Source organism: Microtus oregoni, unplaced genomic scaffold (genome assembly GCF_018167655.1).
Source record: "Microtus oregoni isolate MIOR12 unplaced genomic scaffold, Mior012 000175F_ref0000477, whole genome shotgun sequence".
Classification (NCBI taxonomy): domain Eukaryota; kingdom Metazoa; phylum Chordata; class Mammalia; order Rodentia; family Cricetidae; genus Microtus; species Microtus oregoni.
Window position 1 is genome coordinate 352655 of NW_024544831.1, and position 17843 is coordinate 370497.

At 39.1% G+C, this 17843-nt stretch overlaps 1 protein-coding gene across 3 annotated transcripts in view; it reads left to right on the forward strand.

The window, feature by feature from the left end:
• LOC121445327 (constitutive coactivator of PPAR-gamma-like protein 2) overlaps positions 1-17843 on the forward strand; it is a 131778-nt gene that overhangs the window by 59945 nt on the left and 53990 nt on the right. For 2 of the 3 annotated variants that reach the window (XM_041647397.1, XM_041647400.1), the window contains exons 5-8: positions 14115-14214; positions 15077-15153; positions 15870-16147; positions 16753-17026. In XM_041647397.1, the coding sequence (XP_041503331.1) occupies positions 14115-14214; positions 15077-15153; positions 15870-16147; positions 16753-17026 (729 nt within the window). Of the gene's footprint in view, positions 1-14114; positions 14215-15076; positions 15154-15869; positions 16148-16752; positions 17027-17843 lie in introns of those variants that run through there. The other variant, XM_041647398.1, reaches the window with a different exon arrangement.

Consider the following 17843-nt stretch of genomic DNA (forward strand, 5'->3'; position numbering starts at 1 on the left):
GTAAATACTATGATTTCTTATGACTTCATCAGACACCATTACTGTTATTTTCTCCTCCACTCTCCTCTTTGTCTTCTGGGCCTGGGTTATGTCACTCAGTATGATCCTTTCTAGTTCCTTCCATTTATATACAATGTTCATGATTTCATTTTTCTTTATAGATGAATAATATCCTATAGTATTCTACATTTTCCTTACCTATTTGTCAGTTGAGGGACATTTAGGTTGTTCCCATTTTGTAGCTATTGTGAATAAAGCATTACTAAACATGACTGAGCAAGAATCTGTAGAATAGAATGTCACATCCTATGGGCATATGCGAAGGAGTGCTAATGTTCATATGGGAGATGTATTTTTAGCTTTCGAATTCTTTACGTATTCCGGCTATTAATCTGCCGTCAGATTCTTCCCCCACTGTGTGGACTTCTTCCTCACTTGATTGTTCCTTTAGCTGTACAGATGTTGTTTGGTTTTGTGAAGTCCTATGTGTCAACTCTTGGCATTAATTCCCGAGTAAATGATATCTTATTCAGGAAGTCCTTTCCTACACACCGATTTCATATAGAGTACTGGCTATGTTTTCTCCTAGCGGTTTCAGGTTTCATGGTTAGGTGTTTTTATTCAGTTGGAGCTAGTCTCCTGCAAGGTAATAGATATGGGTCAAATTTCATTGTTCTGCATGTGGACATTCAGTTTCCCAGCACCATTTGTTGAAGGTGCTTTCTTCTCTCCAGTGTATATTTTTGTTGTAGTAATGTATACTCATATTTGGGACTTGGATTTTGTTCCAATGGTGCCAGCTCCATATTGTTTTTATTACTATGGCTCTGTACTATAGCTTGAGAACTGGAATGGTAAGCTTACCAGTTTTGTTCTTTTTTTTTTAAAAAAAGTTCTTATCTTTCAAAGTACAGCATTTATTTTTCTAAAAGATTTATTCATTTATTATGTATACAACATTCCTCCATGTATGCTTACATGCCAGAAGAGGGCACCAGATCTCATTATAGATGGTTGTGAGCCACCATGTGGTTGCTGGGAATTGAACTCAGGACCTCTGCAAGAGCAGTCAGTGCTCTTAACCTCTGAGCCATCTCTCCAGCCCCCACCAGTATTGTTCTTTTAGCTCAGGATTGTTTTGACTGTCTGGGATTTTTTTGTGTGTGCGATTCCATATGAATTTTAGGATAATTTTTTCTATTCCTGTAAAGAATGAGATGGAGATTTTGATCAGGATTGCATACATGGCTTTTGCTATGATGGTCATTTTTATAATATTCTATCAACCCACGAGGATAGGGTGTCTTTCTATTTTCTTGTAGTATCTTTTTCTCTTTCTTCGGATGTTTAAAGTTTTCATCGTAGGACTCCTTCACATCTTTGGTTAGGTTTATTCCTAGGTATCATTGATGTTGTTGTAAATGGGAGTGTGTCCTCAATCTCTTTTTACATATGTTTTTGTTGGTGTGTAGAAAGACTTTTAATTTATGCAAGTTGCTTTTGCAAACTGCCATGTTGTTGAAATTGTTTCTTGTTTCTAGAAGTTTTCTGATTAGAATTTTTGTGATCTCTTATGTCTTCTACAAATAAGAATAGTTTGACTTCCTATTTGGATCCTTTAATTTCCTTACTGCTCTAGCTACTACTTTGAACACTATATTGAATAGGAGTGTGGACATTTCCTGATTTCAGTGGTATTATATCAAGTTTTTCTCCATTTACGACTATGTTGACTGTGAATTTCTCATGTAGTTTTTATTATGTTGAGGTATGTTTCCTCTAGTCTTGCTCTCTCTAGGACATTTATCATGAAGGCATTTTGTCAAAAGCCTTTTTATTGAGATGATTATGTGGTTTTTGTCTATACATCAGTTTATATTATTTATTTATTAATATTTGTTGACTTGCATATGTTGATCCATCCTTGCATCTCAGAGATAAAGCCAATTTGGTCATGTTGTATAATCCTTTTGCTATATGTCTGTGTTTTGTGTGTAAGTGTTTCATTGAGCACTTTTGAATCTGTGTGCACCAGAGCTATTGACCTGTAGTTCTCTTCTTTGTTGTGTCTTTGGCTGACTTTGGTATTAGAGTGATACTGGCTTCATAGAAGGACTTTGGGAGTGCCTGTTTCCTTCCCTTCCTCCCTCCCTCCCTTTCTTCCTTCTTTCCATTCTTTCCTTAATAGTTTAAGATTGTTTATAGATCTTTGAAAGTCTGGTAGATTTCTGCTCTGAATCCATCTGGACCTGGATTTATTCTAGTTGGAAGACCTTTTATGATTATTTCAATTTTCTCATTTGTTATGGCTCTGTTTAGTGGTTTAACTGGTTGGTAGTTTGTCTGAGTCTAGAAATTTGCCCATTTCTTTTAGGGATTTCAGCTTAACAGAGTACAGGTTTTTAAAATATTCCCTTATAATATTGTTGTAATGTTTCCTTGTTCATTACTGATTCTGTTAATTTGGGTCCTCTTTTTCTTTCTTTTGGTTAGTTGGGTCAGGAATCTGTCAATCTTGTTTATTGTCACAAAAGACTAGATCTTAGATTCATTGATTCTTCATATCATTTTCTTTTTCTCACATGATATATCCTGATTATGGTTTCTCTTCCCTCTACTCCCTTCAATTCCTTCCCACGTTCCCTCCCATCTGTCCCACTCCCTGTATGTCTATCATTAGAAAATAAACTGGCATCTAAGGGATAATAATAAAATAAGATAAAACAGAAACTAACTCATTGGAATTGTATAAAACAAATAAGAAAAAAAGCCCAAGAGAAGGCACAAGAATCAGTGACTCGCTTATTTCCCCCTCTGGAGTCCCATAAAAACACTAAAGTGGAAGCTGTAATATATACACACAGAGGCTGTGGTGCAGACCCGTGCAGGCCCTGTGGTTGCTGCTTCAGTCTCTTTGAGTTCATATGAGCTTTGCTCATGTTGATTTAGAAGGTCTTGTTTCCTTGGTGTCCCTTCATCCTCTCTGGCTCTTACAGTCTTTCTGCCTCCTTTTCCTTAGGGATCTACTCTGATTATTTTTTATTTCTTACCATGGGTTGGATTTCGATTTGCTTTGTTCTTGTTTCTCACAAGTCTTGAGTTGCACCATCGAGTTATTTATTTGTGCTCATTTTGATTAGATGTAGTTGTTTTGAGACAGGGTCTCCCTGTGTATCTCTGGCTGTCCTGAAACCAGCTGTGTAGACCAGGCTGTCCTTGAACTCACAGGAATCTGCCTCCTGAGTTCTGGGATTAAAGGTGTGGCCTGCCATACCCAGTTTTTTTTTCTCATTTATTAACACGTGCACTTAGGGCTATAAATCTTCCTCACAGAACTGCTTTTTAATGTTTCCCAGAGGTTTTATTGTGTTTTCATTTTGTTCCAGAATATTTTTTCTTTCTTTTTTGAATTCTTCTTTGACCTATTTATCATTCTGTGATGAGTTGTTGAACCTCTATGATTTTGTGTCCTTACCAGAAATTTGTTTGATGTGGATTTCAAGTTTTAATACATTATGGTTAGATAGAATACACTGAGTCAGTTCAATTATTCTGAATTTGTAAACATTTCTTTTGTGTCCCACGATGAGGGCTACTTTAAAGAGACTTTCTTGTGCTTCTGAGTAGAATCTGTATCCTTTGGTGTTTGGGTAGAATATTCTGTAGATATTTAAGTTCATCTGATATATGATGTCAGTTAATTCTTATGTTTCTCTATTTATTTTTTTTGTCTAGATGACCTGTCTATTGGAGAAAGTAGAGGATTGAAGTCATCTATGTCTTTAATTCTAGTAGTATATCATCCTATGGAATTGGGTGCACCAGAGTTTGGTGCGTGTATGTTTAGGATAGTAATGTCTTCTTGGTTAACTGTTCCCTTGATTAGAATGAAGCGTCCCTTTGTATCTCTTCTGATTAGTTTTAGTTTGAAGTCTGTTTAGTCAGATATTAGGATAGCCATGCCTACTTGCTTCCTGCTCCTTTTTGATTGGAGTACTTTTGTCAATCCTTTTACTCTAAAGCATCGGGTGTCTTTTGATCAGAGACCTAAGACTGTTAATATTAAAGTTATTACTAAAGGTATGTGTTGGTGGCAGTTATTGCACTGTTTGTTTTGGTGTTGTTTGTAATTCAATTCATAGAGTCCATGTTCCGCTGGCTTTTGTCAGCTATGTGCACTTGCAGTTCAGTGGTGAACTCAGCTCTTTAGAAACAAGTTTGTGGCTTTGTTTTGTTGAGGCACTCCGTTTTCAATCATTCTGCCCTAAAGTCAGAACATTAATTCCCCAATGCTTTTGTGACTAGGCCCATGACTAGGGGCATGTAGTAGGACTGAAGAGAAAATTACATAACATAGTGTTGCTTTTTTGATCAAAGAGGAAGGTTTTGTCATTCCATCTCAGTTTCTGCTATTTCCCCATTCGTTCTACTGCCAGAGGTTTGATTCAAGCTGGCCTTAAAAGGAACAGAAGGGGGAAAAGAACAAGAAAAATGGAATTTCTGTACGCCCTCTTAGTTTCTAAAAGTCTTTAGTCATTCCTCAGGCTAGAATAGTCTGGAGTGAATAGTTTCGGGTTAGATTCTGCATTGTGTCCTTACCATGGACTATCAAAAGAACAAGAAATGCTCATTTCACTCCTGGATCAATATACTTACCTTTCAGAATTAGTGTTTGGTGAACTGGGTATTCTTATGTATTGATGATGGGAAAGCAGCCAGAGATACTTGCTTCTTGGTTAGGAGTAGGAGCACGTGTCCATGTTTCCCTCTCATGCTGAGACCCACCTGTTGGCCTGAACCTGTGCGTGCTTCCACAGTCTCTTTGCATTCATGCCCTGTTGCATCAGCCCTGTTGTGTCTTGAAGATACCCAGAATTTCCTTGGAGTTACCCATTACCTTTGGCTCTTACAATCTTTTGACCCTCACTTCTGCATGTCTTTCTGAGCCCTGAGCTGGGGGCGGTGATAAAGACATCCCATCCAAAGTCTCTCAATGTCTGCACATTGTCCAATTGTGGGTCTCTGATCATTTTCATCTACTTCAAGAATAAGCTTCTCTGATGATGACTGAGCAAACACATGGATCTATAGGTATAGCAGTATGTCATTAGGGGGCATTTTTTTTCATGTTCCTTTAGCAAAAATAATAGCACTAGGTTTCCCCCAGGCCCACTGCCTATCTTGTCTCAGGTTCTGGCCACTACAGCAGTGTCAGGTATGAGTTCCATCTCACGGAGTGGGCCTTAAATCCAATGTTTTAGCAAATTAGTAGTTAATCCCATAAATTTTGAGCTGCTGTTATAACAGTGTCTTTGACAGGCACTGTTGCAGGCCACAGGGTTTATAGCTAGGTGGTATCTATGTTTACCTCTCTACTCCAGTAGCAAGCAGAGTAATGCCTAACACCATAAACACTAATCAGTGTATGTGAAGCTTCCAGTTAGGCACCAGCTTGGCTACCCTGTTGTTCTATTACATAAGTAAGTGTTGTCTTCAGCAATAGGGCCTTCCTTACCATCATGTTGTGGAGAGAACCAATAGCATTGCAATGGCCTGTGATGTTTGCGAACCCCTTTGGTAAATAGCTCAACAGGATTTAACCCATTCCTGGCACTAGAGGTTTTACAAGATGGCATAATATGTCTAGCTGGGGCATCCTGCCCCTTACTATTTGGTGACACCATTCAGATTCTTCTCATATTTGTGTATATTTTAGGAAGCGTGTACAGCAGTAGGTTTCCATATAGCTTTTCAAAAGGCCTTCCGTGTCAGTTGTCCCTCACCGTATTCCCTTCTTCACCCTCTCTCCCATGCCCCCCATTTAACCCTCCTATTATAGTTTCCCAACAGTATTCTATTTCTATTTCCCTTTTCTTAGAGATCCTTTCCTCCCCACATGGTCCCTTACTATGTACCTAACCTCTAGTTATTCAGATTGTAACACATATATTGGAAGCTTAGAAGCTAATATCAACATATAAAATAAAACATAATGGGAATATAGCCTGAAATACCGGCTTCTTGATTAGGTGTAGAGGGCCATGTCTGGATTACCTCACTCAATATGATTTTTTTCTAACTCCATCTATTTAACTGCCAATTTTATAATTTCACTTTTCTTAACAGATGAATGTTATTCTATTGTGTAAATTGTAGCACATTTTCTTTATAAATTTACCTGTTTATGGACATCTAGACTGTTTCTAATTTCTGACTGTCAAGGATAGAGTGATGGGCTGGAGAGATGGCTCAGAGGTTAAGAGCACTGACTGCTCTTCCAGAGGACCTGAGTTCAATTCCCAGCAACCTCATTATGGCTCAAAGCCCTCTATAATGAGATCTGGTGTCCTTTTCTGGCGAACATGGAGGCTGATGTTGCATACATAATAAATAAATCTTAAAAAAAAGAATAGAGCAACAATGAACATGGATGAACAAGTGTCTCTGTAGTAGACACAGAGTTTTGGGTATATGCCCAAGAGTAGTATAGCTGGATCTTGAGGTAGATTTAGTCCCAGCTTCCCAAGGAACCGCCACACTGATTTATGTTGTGGTTGTACAAGTTTGCACTCCCACCAGGAATGGATGAGTGTTCCTTTACTCTACATTCTTGCCAGCACAGGCTGTCACTTGTTTTATTGGGTTTAGTCATTTTGTTAGGTGTAAGATGAGATTTCAAAGTAGTTTTGATTTATGGTCATGATGAGAAGATAAACATTTCTTTGTTTCTTCCCATTTTATCATATTCCATTTTTGATGGTTCCCCAAGCAATCCATTTTCTATAGCTATACATTTGAATTCAGTTTGAGAAAAAGATGACTAAAACTGTTATGAAGAGTTTTGTGCTTTTTGGTAGATAGACACACTCATTGCTCTTGGGTAGGGTTGCAGTACCCTATGGTACATGTGTTCGATTTTGTAAGAGGCTGCTAAACTATATTACAAACTGTATCAATGCACAGTCCCAATACCAATGTGATAGTTTCAGTTATTTCATGTCCTTATCATTGTTTAATATTATTTGTCCTTAATTTTAGCCTTTCCAGTGCATATGTAACTGTGTCACATTCTGATTTTGGATATTTAACTGATTTTGGTTTTAATGTTCATGCTTTTTGAACGAAGAATTTCATTTTTATGGTATTTCTCTAAGGGTGTAATCCACAATCCAACTAAAAATTAAATGGACAGTGTACGTGTTTGTTTATAATTTCTCATATTCAAATTTGAAAAATAACATAAATGTCAGATATTATGGAAGTAATTATATGAGTATGATATATTCACAATAATAAAATATGGAACCATTCAGACATCATTAAATTAGTATAATAAACATCAGAGTAAAACTTATACATATAGTATCAACTGTAGAAATGTACAGGTATTAAAACAGATTGGATATACTTAGTGTAACATGGTAATACATACCTAGAATACCCCGATCTAGAGTCTGAGGAAGAAGGGTCATGAGTTTGAGGCCAGCTTAAACTTCATAGTAAATTCTGAACTAGGATAGGCTACAGAATGAGATTCTGTGCCCAAAATACAAACCAAGAGGAAGGGCAACATGACTCTTTTTAATGAGTATGCTTGGGACTTGTGGACCATGTGGCAGCTTAGAAGCTGTATTAGAGTGAATCAGTCAAGAAGAGAGCTAAAGTCAGAAAAAATAGATTTTTATCTCCAAGAGACAAATAAAGTGCTTCAGAAGTCCATGAAGGAAGTGCAAGGAACCAAAAACCAAACAGAGAAAAAAGCAGAGAAAAGAAATCCTGCAATGGCAAAGAAAACTGTTTTAGCCTGCCAGGCATAGTGGTGCATGCCTTTAATCTGAGCACAGAACCAGGGACAGAGCCCTTGGAAGATGCAGAGAAATGGATGCTATCAGGAGGCAGAATTCAGCATGTGCCTTGGCACTGGCAGAGCTGTGCAGATACAGAACAGGAAACCATGTAGGGAATAGAGTCTGCAGAAGCTGAATATATGAGAGACAGGCAGAGAAGACTCCAAGACTAAGAGGAGCTGCTCCTTTTCTGATGCCCAACTTTGCCCGTCCGTCTGCTTCCAATGATGGCCCCAGCAGCCATCAGAGCAAGAGATTCCCTGGACCACAGGAAAAAGGAAGACAGAGTGCAAAAACCGCTATGGCTTCAGAACTGGAGTGACAGACACCAAACTGAGCATCCTGAGCCTTAGAAACTGGAAAGCTAGCTGGGCGTTGGTGGCACACGCCTTTAATCCCAGCACTCAGGAGGCAGAGGCAGGCGGATCTCTGTGAGTTCAAGGCCAGCCTGGTCTACAAGAGCTAGTTCCAGGACAGGAACCAAAAGCTTCAGAGAAACCCTGTCTCGAAAAACTGAAGGAAAAAAAAAACAGAAAAAAAGAAAGAAAGAAAAGAAAAGAAAGAAAGAAAGAAAGAAAGAAAGAAAGAAAGAAAGAAAGAAAGAGAGAAACTGGAAAGCTGAGAGTTCTCAGCTTCTATCACCTTGTCCACAGCAGGAGGAGCTGTATTCTTCACAGGAAGTTGACCGCCTGGCATATCTAAGGGAAACACAGAGGACAGACTCTCTAAACCAGAAAGAAGCTTTGACTGAGAAGTTAATACCTTCTATGACAGTTTATTGCTTTTGTAATTATATACTTTCAATTTTTTAACTTTTTATTTCTAGTTTCTTTATGTATACATACCGAAATATATATGTATTTTTTTAAAATTCCTTTCCTAACTTTTAGACTCTTAACATGTATACTTTGGTAAGTTGTTTTGTTTTGTTTTTGTTTGTTTTTTGAGACAAGCTTTCTCTGTGTAGCTTTGGTTCCTGTCCTGGAACTAGCTCTTTAGACCAGGCTGGCCTTGAACTCACAGAGATCCACCTGTCTCTGCCTCCCGAGTGCTGGGATTAAAGGCGTGTGCCACCACCGCCTGGCATAAATGTTATTTAGGTTTTTTTTTGTCTTGATAGTTTGGTAAATTGTAGCTGTTTCTTCTCTCTACTCCTCCATACCTCTAACCCAGATACTTTTCTTCTCATTCTTACTTTATCGTCTTTTACACTCTATCTCATGAATGCCCTACTGCACTACTTGAATACGTTACCTGTTTCACAACTGGGACCCTAGTACACCTATCTCCAAACCTCTGGAAAAATAATTCAAGAGCACAGTATGATTTCTTGAAGCAAACTGAGTCTTCTGACAAACTGTCCTGATTTTTACTGCAGTTGATTTTCATAAGTTCCCATGGGTTGTCCAACCCACCAGGAAGACTGATATAAAAGAAAACAATCAGGGGCCAAGAAGATGGCAGCAAGTCAAGCATCCACTGCACAAGCATGAGAAGCATAGTTCGGATCCCTAGCATCCACGTAATAATTCTAGGAATGGCTGCATGTGCTTGGAACCCCAGTATGGGTAAGGGAGCAACAGAGACAGGCGAATCCTGGGAGCTCACTGGCCACCCAGACAAACCAAAACTGCCAACTTGTGGTTCAATGAAAGATGCTGTTTCAAGGCAATAAGGCAGAGAGTGATAAAGAAAGATACCAGATATCCTCCTATGGATTTCACATATATATAATTGAGTGTGCACACCTGTACACTCGGATGCAGCGTGCGTGTACACGCACACACACACACACACACACACACACACAGAGAGAGAGAGAGAGAGAGAGAGAGAGAGAGAGAGAGAGAGAAACATAATAGTAGAAGGAAAAAAGTACAAACTGGTGAATGTACATAGGCCAACAGCTATGTAAATTACAATAAGGAAATAAACATGAGCTAACAGTCTACTACAACATCTCCACAAAGATCTTCAAACATGGGGAAAAAGAAGATGAGTTACCTGAAATGCCAGAAAACAATTTTACAGTCTTACATTTTGAAAGGATCAACAACCAATTAGAGGACTTGAATAAAAATATGGAATTTAATTCAAAACACAGACAAAAACAATTACAAAGTCTATTCAAGAACCAAAGTTGATGAAAGAATCAGTAACTGAGAGGAAAAATTTAAATCATGGAGAACAGATTTACCAAATCAAGATGCTTTAAAAGAACCAAACAATTATTTTGGAAATGGAAAGATACAGTCACTTATATTAAAAACACAGAAGAAGACATCAACAGACAAGACCAAGAAGAAAAACAAATCTCAGGGATGGAGGACGGTGTCCAGGCAATGATATATACAAGCGTATATAAATAAAAAGAAAAATCAATGAATATGACCAAAACTTTGAGTAAGACTGGAATATACTCAAGAAATCAAAGAAGAATTTATGGCAGAGAAGAGGCTGAAGTAAAATCAAATGGCTTACACAACATATTCTGTTAAATTATAGCAAAGAATTTCATGAACAAAGAAATAAACATCCAAACACAAGAAGTGTGTGGAGCCCCAAATATATACAAATAAAGGAGAAACTCTGCATGGTATAATCAAGATGTCAAATATACAAAGCTAAGGAATAGTATTAAATGCTATAAAGAAAAAAAAACACAAAGTAGTATATGGAGGCAGAAACCCCAGAATAAAGTCTGACTTGTCATCAGCAACCCTGAAAGCCAGGAGAACTGAATTCTAAATTACCAGCTGGAATGATATGTCACAAACATTGAAAGGAAACTATTGTCAATCAAGATTGCTATACTCAAAAAGAGAGAGAGAGAAAAAAAGATTGTTATACTCGACAAAATTATCTATTAAATAGATGGAGAAATATTTTTTAATACAGTCACAGATTAAGGCAATTCATGTCCACTAAACCAGCACTGCAGAAAATTCTTAAAGGAATACCGTGCAGAGTTTAAGAAGAAAGAAAATTTCACACGTGAGAACACAGAAAACAATGTATTTCATGAAAACAGTAGATGAACAGAACAGAACTGGGGCCTCAGCCATGTCTAACACATTAAGCAAGCAAATATCTATACTACCAGAGAGAAAGATCAAAACTGCCAATAACCAGAACAACAATGACAAACAAGTCAGAAATAATAGAAAACAAACTCTTTTTTGGCCTTTTGTTTGTTTGTTTGTTTGTTTGTCTTTCAAGACAGGGTTTCTCTATGTATAACATTCCTGGCTGTCCTGAAACTTACTCTCTAGACCAGGCTGGCCTCAAACTCACAGAGATCCACCCGCCCTTCTGAATGCTGGGATTAAAGGAGCGTACCACCACCCAACTTAACAAAATTCTTTTCTATTGCAGTGGTCTTAACTCATTGGTTAAAAGACAGAGACTATCTGACAGGATCAAAAAAAGAAGAATCAACTATCTACTAACTCTAAGAATCTCATATAACAAGGAAAGGCTGAAAGTCAAAGGCTAGATACTAAATTAGAAGCTGTAAATAAATTGATATAGCAATTCTCATACCTGATAAAGTAGATATCAAACCAAAACTAATCAGGAGAGATAAAGAAGACCACAATGTGATAATAAAAGTAACAGGGAATTAGAAGAACATAATTTTAAAAAAATCATGGGAACCCAAATTTCATAAAATAAACATTAAAAGGCATAACACATACAACTAGGTTCTAATTCAACAGCAGTGGGAGAGTTCAATAGCCCACTCTTATGCCTAGGGAGTTCTTCCTAATTAAAAATCTGCAAAGACACTTCAGAACAAAATTATACCACAGATCAAATGAACAGATACCTACAGACTCTTCCACCCAACAGATAAAGTACATTCTTCTCACTGCCACATGGGGCCTTATCTAAAATTGGCCACATTATAGGCAGAAACGCAATATTTAACAAATTAAAATCAGAAATAATTTCCTGTATCTTATCAGACAACAGTGGCATAAAACTAGGAATCAACAGAAAATCCACAGATACTCGACAGCTAAACAATATATTTGTGTCATCGAATAAATGAGAGAAAATTGAAAATTTCTAGAATCAAATGAAAAAATAGAACATACTAGAATGTATGGGATCCATCTGTTTGTCCTAAGAGTAAAATGTATAGCTATACATGCTCACATTAAAAAAAAAATCAGAGAGCTTGCAAGATGACTCAATGTATAAAGACATTTTCTGTCAAGTCCAGGGAACTTAGTTCAATCACTGCAACTCGTGATGAAGGAGAGAACTGATTGTTGCAAGTTGTGCCCTCACCTTCACGTGTGCATACACACACTAAATAAAAAATGTAATATTTTATTAGAAAATCAGTGATCTTGAATAAAGAACCCAAATACAGCAGCTATCAAGAAATAATAAAAATGAGGGTATAAATTAATTAAATAGACTCTAAAAAAATATACAGGGGATAGAGAGATGGCTCCGTGGTAAAGACGTTGTTCTCACAGAATACCTGGACTGAGTTCCCAGCACCCACATGAGAGCTAACTCCAGGTTCAGTTTCATACGATCCAACAGCACAGTCTAGCCTCCATTGGTACTGCATACGTGTGGTTCACAGGCATAGATGCAGGCAAAACACCCATACACATAAAATCAAAATAATTAACCTTTAAAAATACATAGGATTATCAGACTGAAAGTTTCTTCTTTAAAAGGATTCACAAGGGCTGGCAAAATGGCTTATTGAGTAATAGCCCTTGCGTGAAAGCCTGACTTGAGTTTGATCCCCAGAGCCCACCGTGGAAGGAGAGAAGTGACTCTTAAAGGTTGTCCTCCATATGCATGCTTTGTCATGCTCGTGCACATGTGTGTGAACAAAAATAAAATTCAAAGAAAGGTATATCTTTCAAAAATTAAAAAGGAGCTCATGGTTAGGAGACTTTGGCTATTTGAAGAGACTTTGGATATTTTGGAGAGGGTTTGGATATTTTAGAGAGGGTTTTCATATCTTGGAGGGGGTTTGAATGTTTTCAAAGACCTTGAATATTTTAAGAGATTTTTAAAATTAAGTGTGTTTTATATTGTGATGTTAACATTAATATGACATCTTGGGGATGAGCAAGAAAGGAAAGGTTATGGTTTAACAGTGATGCATTTGTCAAGTTGAAAAGGGGTTAATTGCCCTAACTAGTTTTATGTCAACTTGGCCCAAGCTGGAGTCATTAACTGAAGGAACCTCAGTTAAGAAAATGTTCCTACCACATTGGCCTCTGGGCAAACCTGTGGTGCTTTTCTTGATTGATTATTGATGTGAGAGGTCCCAGATCACTGTGGGTAGTGCCATCCCCCTGGGCTGGTGGTCCTGAGTTCTATAAGAAAGCAGGCTGAATAACCCATGAGGAACAAGCCAGTAACCGTACTCTTCCGTGGCTTCTGCATCAGCTCCTGCTTCCAGATTCCTGCCTTGAGTTCCTGCCCTGATTTCCCTCATTGATGGAGTATGACTTGAGATTTATAAGATGAAGTGAACCCTCTCCTCCCAAGCTGGTTTTGGTCACAGTGTCTTATCAAACACAGCAATGGAAACCCTAAGATCCCAAACCATGGCTCTGGAGTCAGGCCTGTGGGTGCCAAGATGACAGTGGACAGAGGCAAGGACAGGAGAGAAAAAAGCCAGTCAAAGATGGTTCTTGATAAAAGTGGGTTCGAAGGCCACAGATCTGGAACTAGGCCTTTGCCTGTGGAGATAGCTACAGCAGGGGGAGGAATAAGTGGGGGGGGGGGGGTTGAGGAAAGGGATGATGGGAAAAGGAGGAAGGGACTTATCTAGGCAGTGTCTTAGGAACAGAGTTAGTTCGCGACCTTAGTCCCGAATTAGGCTTGTGGTTTGCAGATGAAGAGGAAGGGAGGAAGGACTGGCAAAGGGGATTTACTTATAAAAGTGTTCAAGGCCACAGGTCAGGAACTAGGATTGGAGTTCAGTGGGTTTGGGGGGGAAAGGGTGGGGCTTTTTGTTGTTGTTTTTGAGACAGGGATTCACTGTAGCTCTGGCTTTCCTGGAACTGACCATGTAGACCAGGCTGGCCTCAAACTCATAGAGATCTGCCTGCCTCTGCCTCCCCAGTGCTGGGATTATTGCTTTTTCCCTACCTAATCTTGTACTCTTTTGGGTTTCTAAATATTTTATTCCTGTTGTCATTTTGACTTCCAATGTATACATTGTATGAAAAAGACACTGTCATGTTGTTTCTTTTTCTGAAAATCTGATGTTCCAACATCCAGTCTAGGACAGAAGACAAAATAGAACGATTCAAGAAAGCAGTTGAGTACTATTCAGTCACAACCAAAATCTCTTCACTGCCAGTGGGTCCTTCCTTTCTAGGTAAGGCTTCCAGCTGCTGTTCAATTGAGTTTATCCCTTAGGGCCAAGAGTGGAATCCCTTGTTTCTGCCTGTGTCCTGCCTTTTCACATTTCTAGGTGTGGGGATAATGCCATTTCCTTAGCTTGGGCTTCTTCTACTACTAACCCTCATTGTGACCTGGTATATGTAAAAATAGCCCTGTCTTTGTTAGCAAGCTCAGTTTTGAATTTGACTTCTGTTGCTTAGTAGCTGAGTGATCTCGTCATTTCACTTTTGTATGAAACATGGCTCCCAATACCTATTACATAGGGTTGTTACTGTATTAAATACTTTATATAGGATCCCCGGCCTGGGCGTGCCCTGTATCCATTCCACCAGTATCACAGCCGCCAGATGCTATCTCATCACAGAACCTTCATGCCGCTTACTTTCTTGATGGAAAAACTAGGATTAATTGCTGCTACTATAAATTTGGCATGTTTATCAAAGTAAACTGTGAACTCAGTTCAAAGGAATTAATATTGAACATGCCATCCAAAAAATAGCTTGTGGACACACCGGTACATAATCTCAGGCTCAAGGGCCCAGCTTAGATATCTTGAGGATATCAAGACTGTGTAAGGAAATCCCACAAGAACAAAAAGACAGATTCGTGGAATAGCCCATAGTAGCTGGTCAATTAATTATAACTTTTTGTGGTGCTAGGGATCTAACCTGTGGCTCCGTGCATGCAAGGCAAGTGCCCTACCGCTGTTCCACATCCTCAGATCATAAAGTATAACTTTATAACAGGTTTTTAATGCAATGATGGTTTAACAGGATGTACTAAATATGGCAAAATGTTTAGGATTGGCTGAAGCATAGAACTTTTCTTGGCTTCAGGCTTTCGAAATAATCGGCTTGGAAATCCTCCTCTTCCACGGAATCAAATGGGCCCTATTTCTACTGGAAAGCCAGTGGTAAGTCTTGTTTGTTACATGTTCATTAAGGGGATTAAGATCACTTGCTTACCTTAGACTTAAGCTCACTCTAAATTGAGCTGTTAGGCTGATTCAGTGTTAATTAGACCATGCATGCCGTATACCTATATCATTTTGTACCTTGAGGCTAGAAGACTACAGAAAGATAGCTTCCAAATTAGTAATCACTAAGGCATTAGATACATAGGTTAGATAATGTCATAAAATATTTTTTTTTATTTTTACTTAAAAATTTCCACCTCCTCCCATTTTCCTCCCCCTCCCTCTCCAGTCCAAAGAGCAGTCAGGGTTCCCTGCCCTGTGGGAAGTCCAAGGTCCTCCCCAATCCATCCAGGTCTAGGAAGGTGAGCATCCAAACAGACTAGGCTCCCACAAAGCCAGTTCATGCAGTAGGATCAAAACCCGGTACCATTGTCCTTGGCTTCTCAGTCAGCCCTCCTTGTCCAACATGTTCAGAGAGTCCGGCTTGATCACATGCTCCATCAGTCCCAGAGATCTAGTTTGGTTGATTTTCCTGACTCTGATAAATTCTATTCAGATACCACTATCAAAATTATTTCTAAATATTTTCAGTAGGTATTCGTACTTCAACAGTTCCTACTATTGCTATCATCTACTCTGCTGCAGCTTCTGAGGGAACCATCCTGCGTCCTGGTAAAATGTTAAATATCTTTCCCATCTGTTTTATCCTTTAGTTTCCTCGCCAGGTGCCCCAGAAAGTGAAATATCCTCCACCATTTCCAGTGGGACCCAACTCGCCTCTTCTCTTCCCTCATGGTGTGGGGGAACCCCACGCTTTTCCTGAGGATCCCATGCTACAGGACAGTTCCTTTAACAACTGGGCTGTTTCTTATGACTCTTCAGCACCCCAGTTTCCTAACTGCCTGCCTTCCAAAACTTCACCTCCTTTGGGACCAGATTCTTCCCACTCCTCTTCCTCTGATGCTGATGAGGCAAATGGAGCCAGTTCTGAGTAAGTATCTGTGTAAACAACCAGAAGAAAAGATTTCAGAAAAAATTGAGAGAAGTGGATGTTCTTGGCTTCCTTTCATTAGTCTGCCCTTTGGCCTTCTGCAGGTGGTAAGTTTTAAATATCTAGGTCATATAGAAAAGGCAGTTGCTTAGGAAATCCTAACGTGAATGTGCTACATAGCATGTCTGTTGTTTTTCAGTTTGTGAGGAACATAGATTGAAGGATAAAGAATTTATATAGTTGAAATATTGGAACAGTTCCTTAGTAATGAAGATAGGTCTCATATACTGGTTTGACTGTTTTTAGAGTCTTCCTCTAAAGACATTCAGAGCTACTTTGAGATCATAATTTTAATTATTTTCTTAGACTATGGGTAGACTCTAGACAGGATCCAGAGTGACTTCCATGACTTTGGAGTCTTTGGTCTGTGTCAGGTGAAGGAGACCAGGGGACAGTGATGACCGCTGAGAGGAAGATGTCAATGTCCAGTCCTAATCCAGTATCTTGAGGGTTTCTCGGAGTCCTTGGGATCAGGCTAGATATCTTGAGTGGAAATATTTTTATCAACCTCCTTTTCTGTCTTCTGCTGTTTATGAATTTTTTAGTCACATCCCAGAAGCACTTCCACAACAGCCTGGATGGGAAGATTCCAGTGGTGACAGAGGGTCTTGGGTACAGCCTGCTGATGCTGGAGCTTCAGAACCTAGCATAAGTGATAGCGAACCTCACATCCCATCTCTGTTATCTATGTCTACAAGGAACCACATGGACATCACCATTCCACCTTTACCTCCAGTAGCTCCAGAAGTCTTGAGAGTTGCTGAACACAGACACCGAAGGGGTCTTATGTATCCATACATTTACCATGTCCTTACTAAGGTGAGAGAGTGCACCCATATCCACCTCCCAGATACTGCTCTACAGGATCTCATAGTTACTGAGTTACAGAAGCAGCAGAGAAAGGTCGGAGAATTGGTATTTTTATGCAGGGAGAACAATCCTAAGGATCGAACCTAGCGTCTCACACCTGCGAAACAGGCACTCTAGCATTGTTATTTCCCTAGCCCTCTGGTCATTGTACCTCAAGAGGGAAAAGGAAACTGTGTATGTCTGTGCACTTCTTTGCGTTAAGGGCCTCAGAAAAGGTGATATTAGTAGGAATTGTGACTAAGCAGTAAAACAAATAAAGGACTCCAAGAGAGAAGTTTAAATTGTAAGATTTGTGGATGGAAGGGGGCAGAAGAGAGGTGGGAGGAGAGAATGGGAAAAAGGAAGGAGGGGAAACTGTGGTCAGTATGTAAAATAAATGAAAAAAATCATTAAAAAATAATGCCTTGTGGTGGTGGCACATGCCTTTAATCCCATCACCTGTGAGTTCAAGGCCAGCCTGGTCTACAGAGCAAGCTCCAGGACAGCCAAAGCTACATAGAGAAACCCAGTATTGAAAAAAAATCAATATAATAATAATAATGGAAAAGATTTTGAAATAAGTAATGTGCTAAGTTAATAGACTGTGGTTCTGAAGGCACCGTCTAAGAAGAGATCTTGCTCTTTTGTCCGTTATCCCTGCCTCTATTTCTGCATACCTGTTGTTCTTCTCTGGTCTTAACACACAAATTACCCACAGAATGTCTAAACCCGCCATGGTGGTACAAGCTCTTAATACCAGCAATCTGGAGGTAAAGGCAGGTGAAGT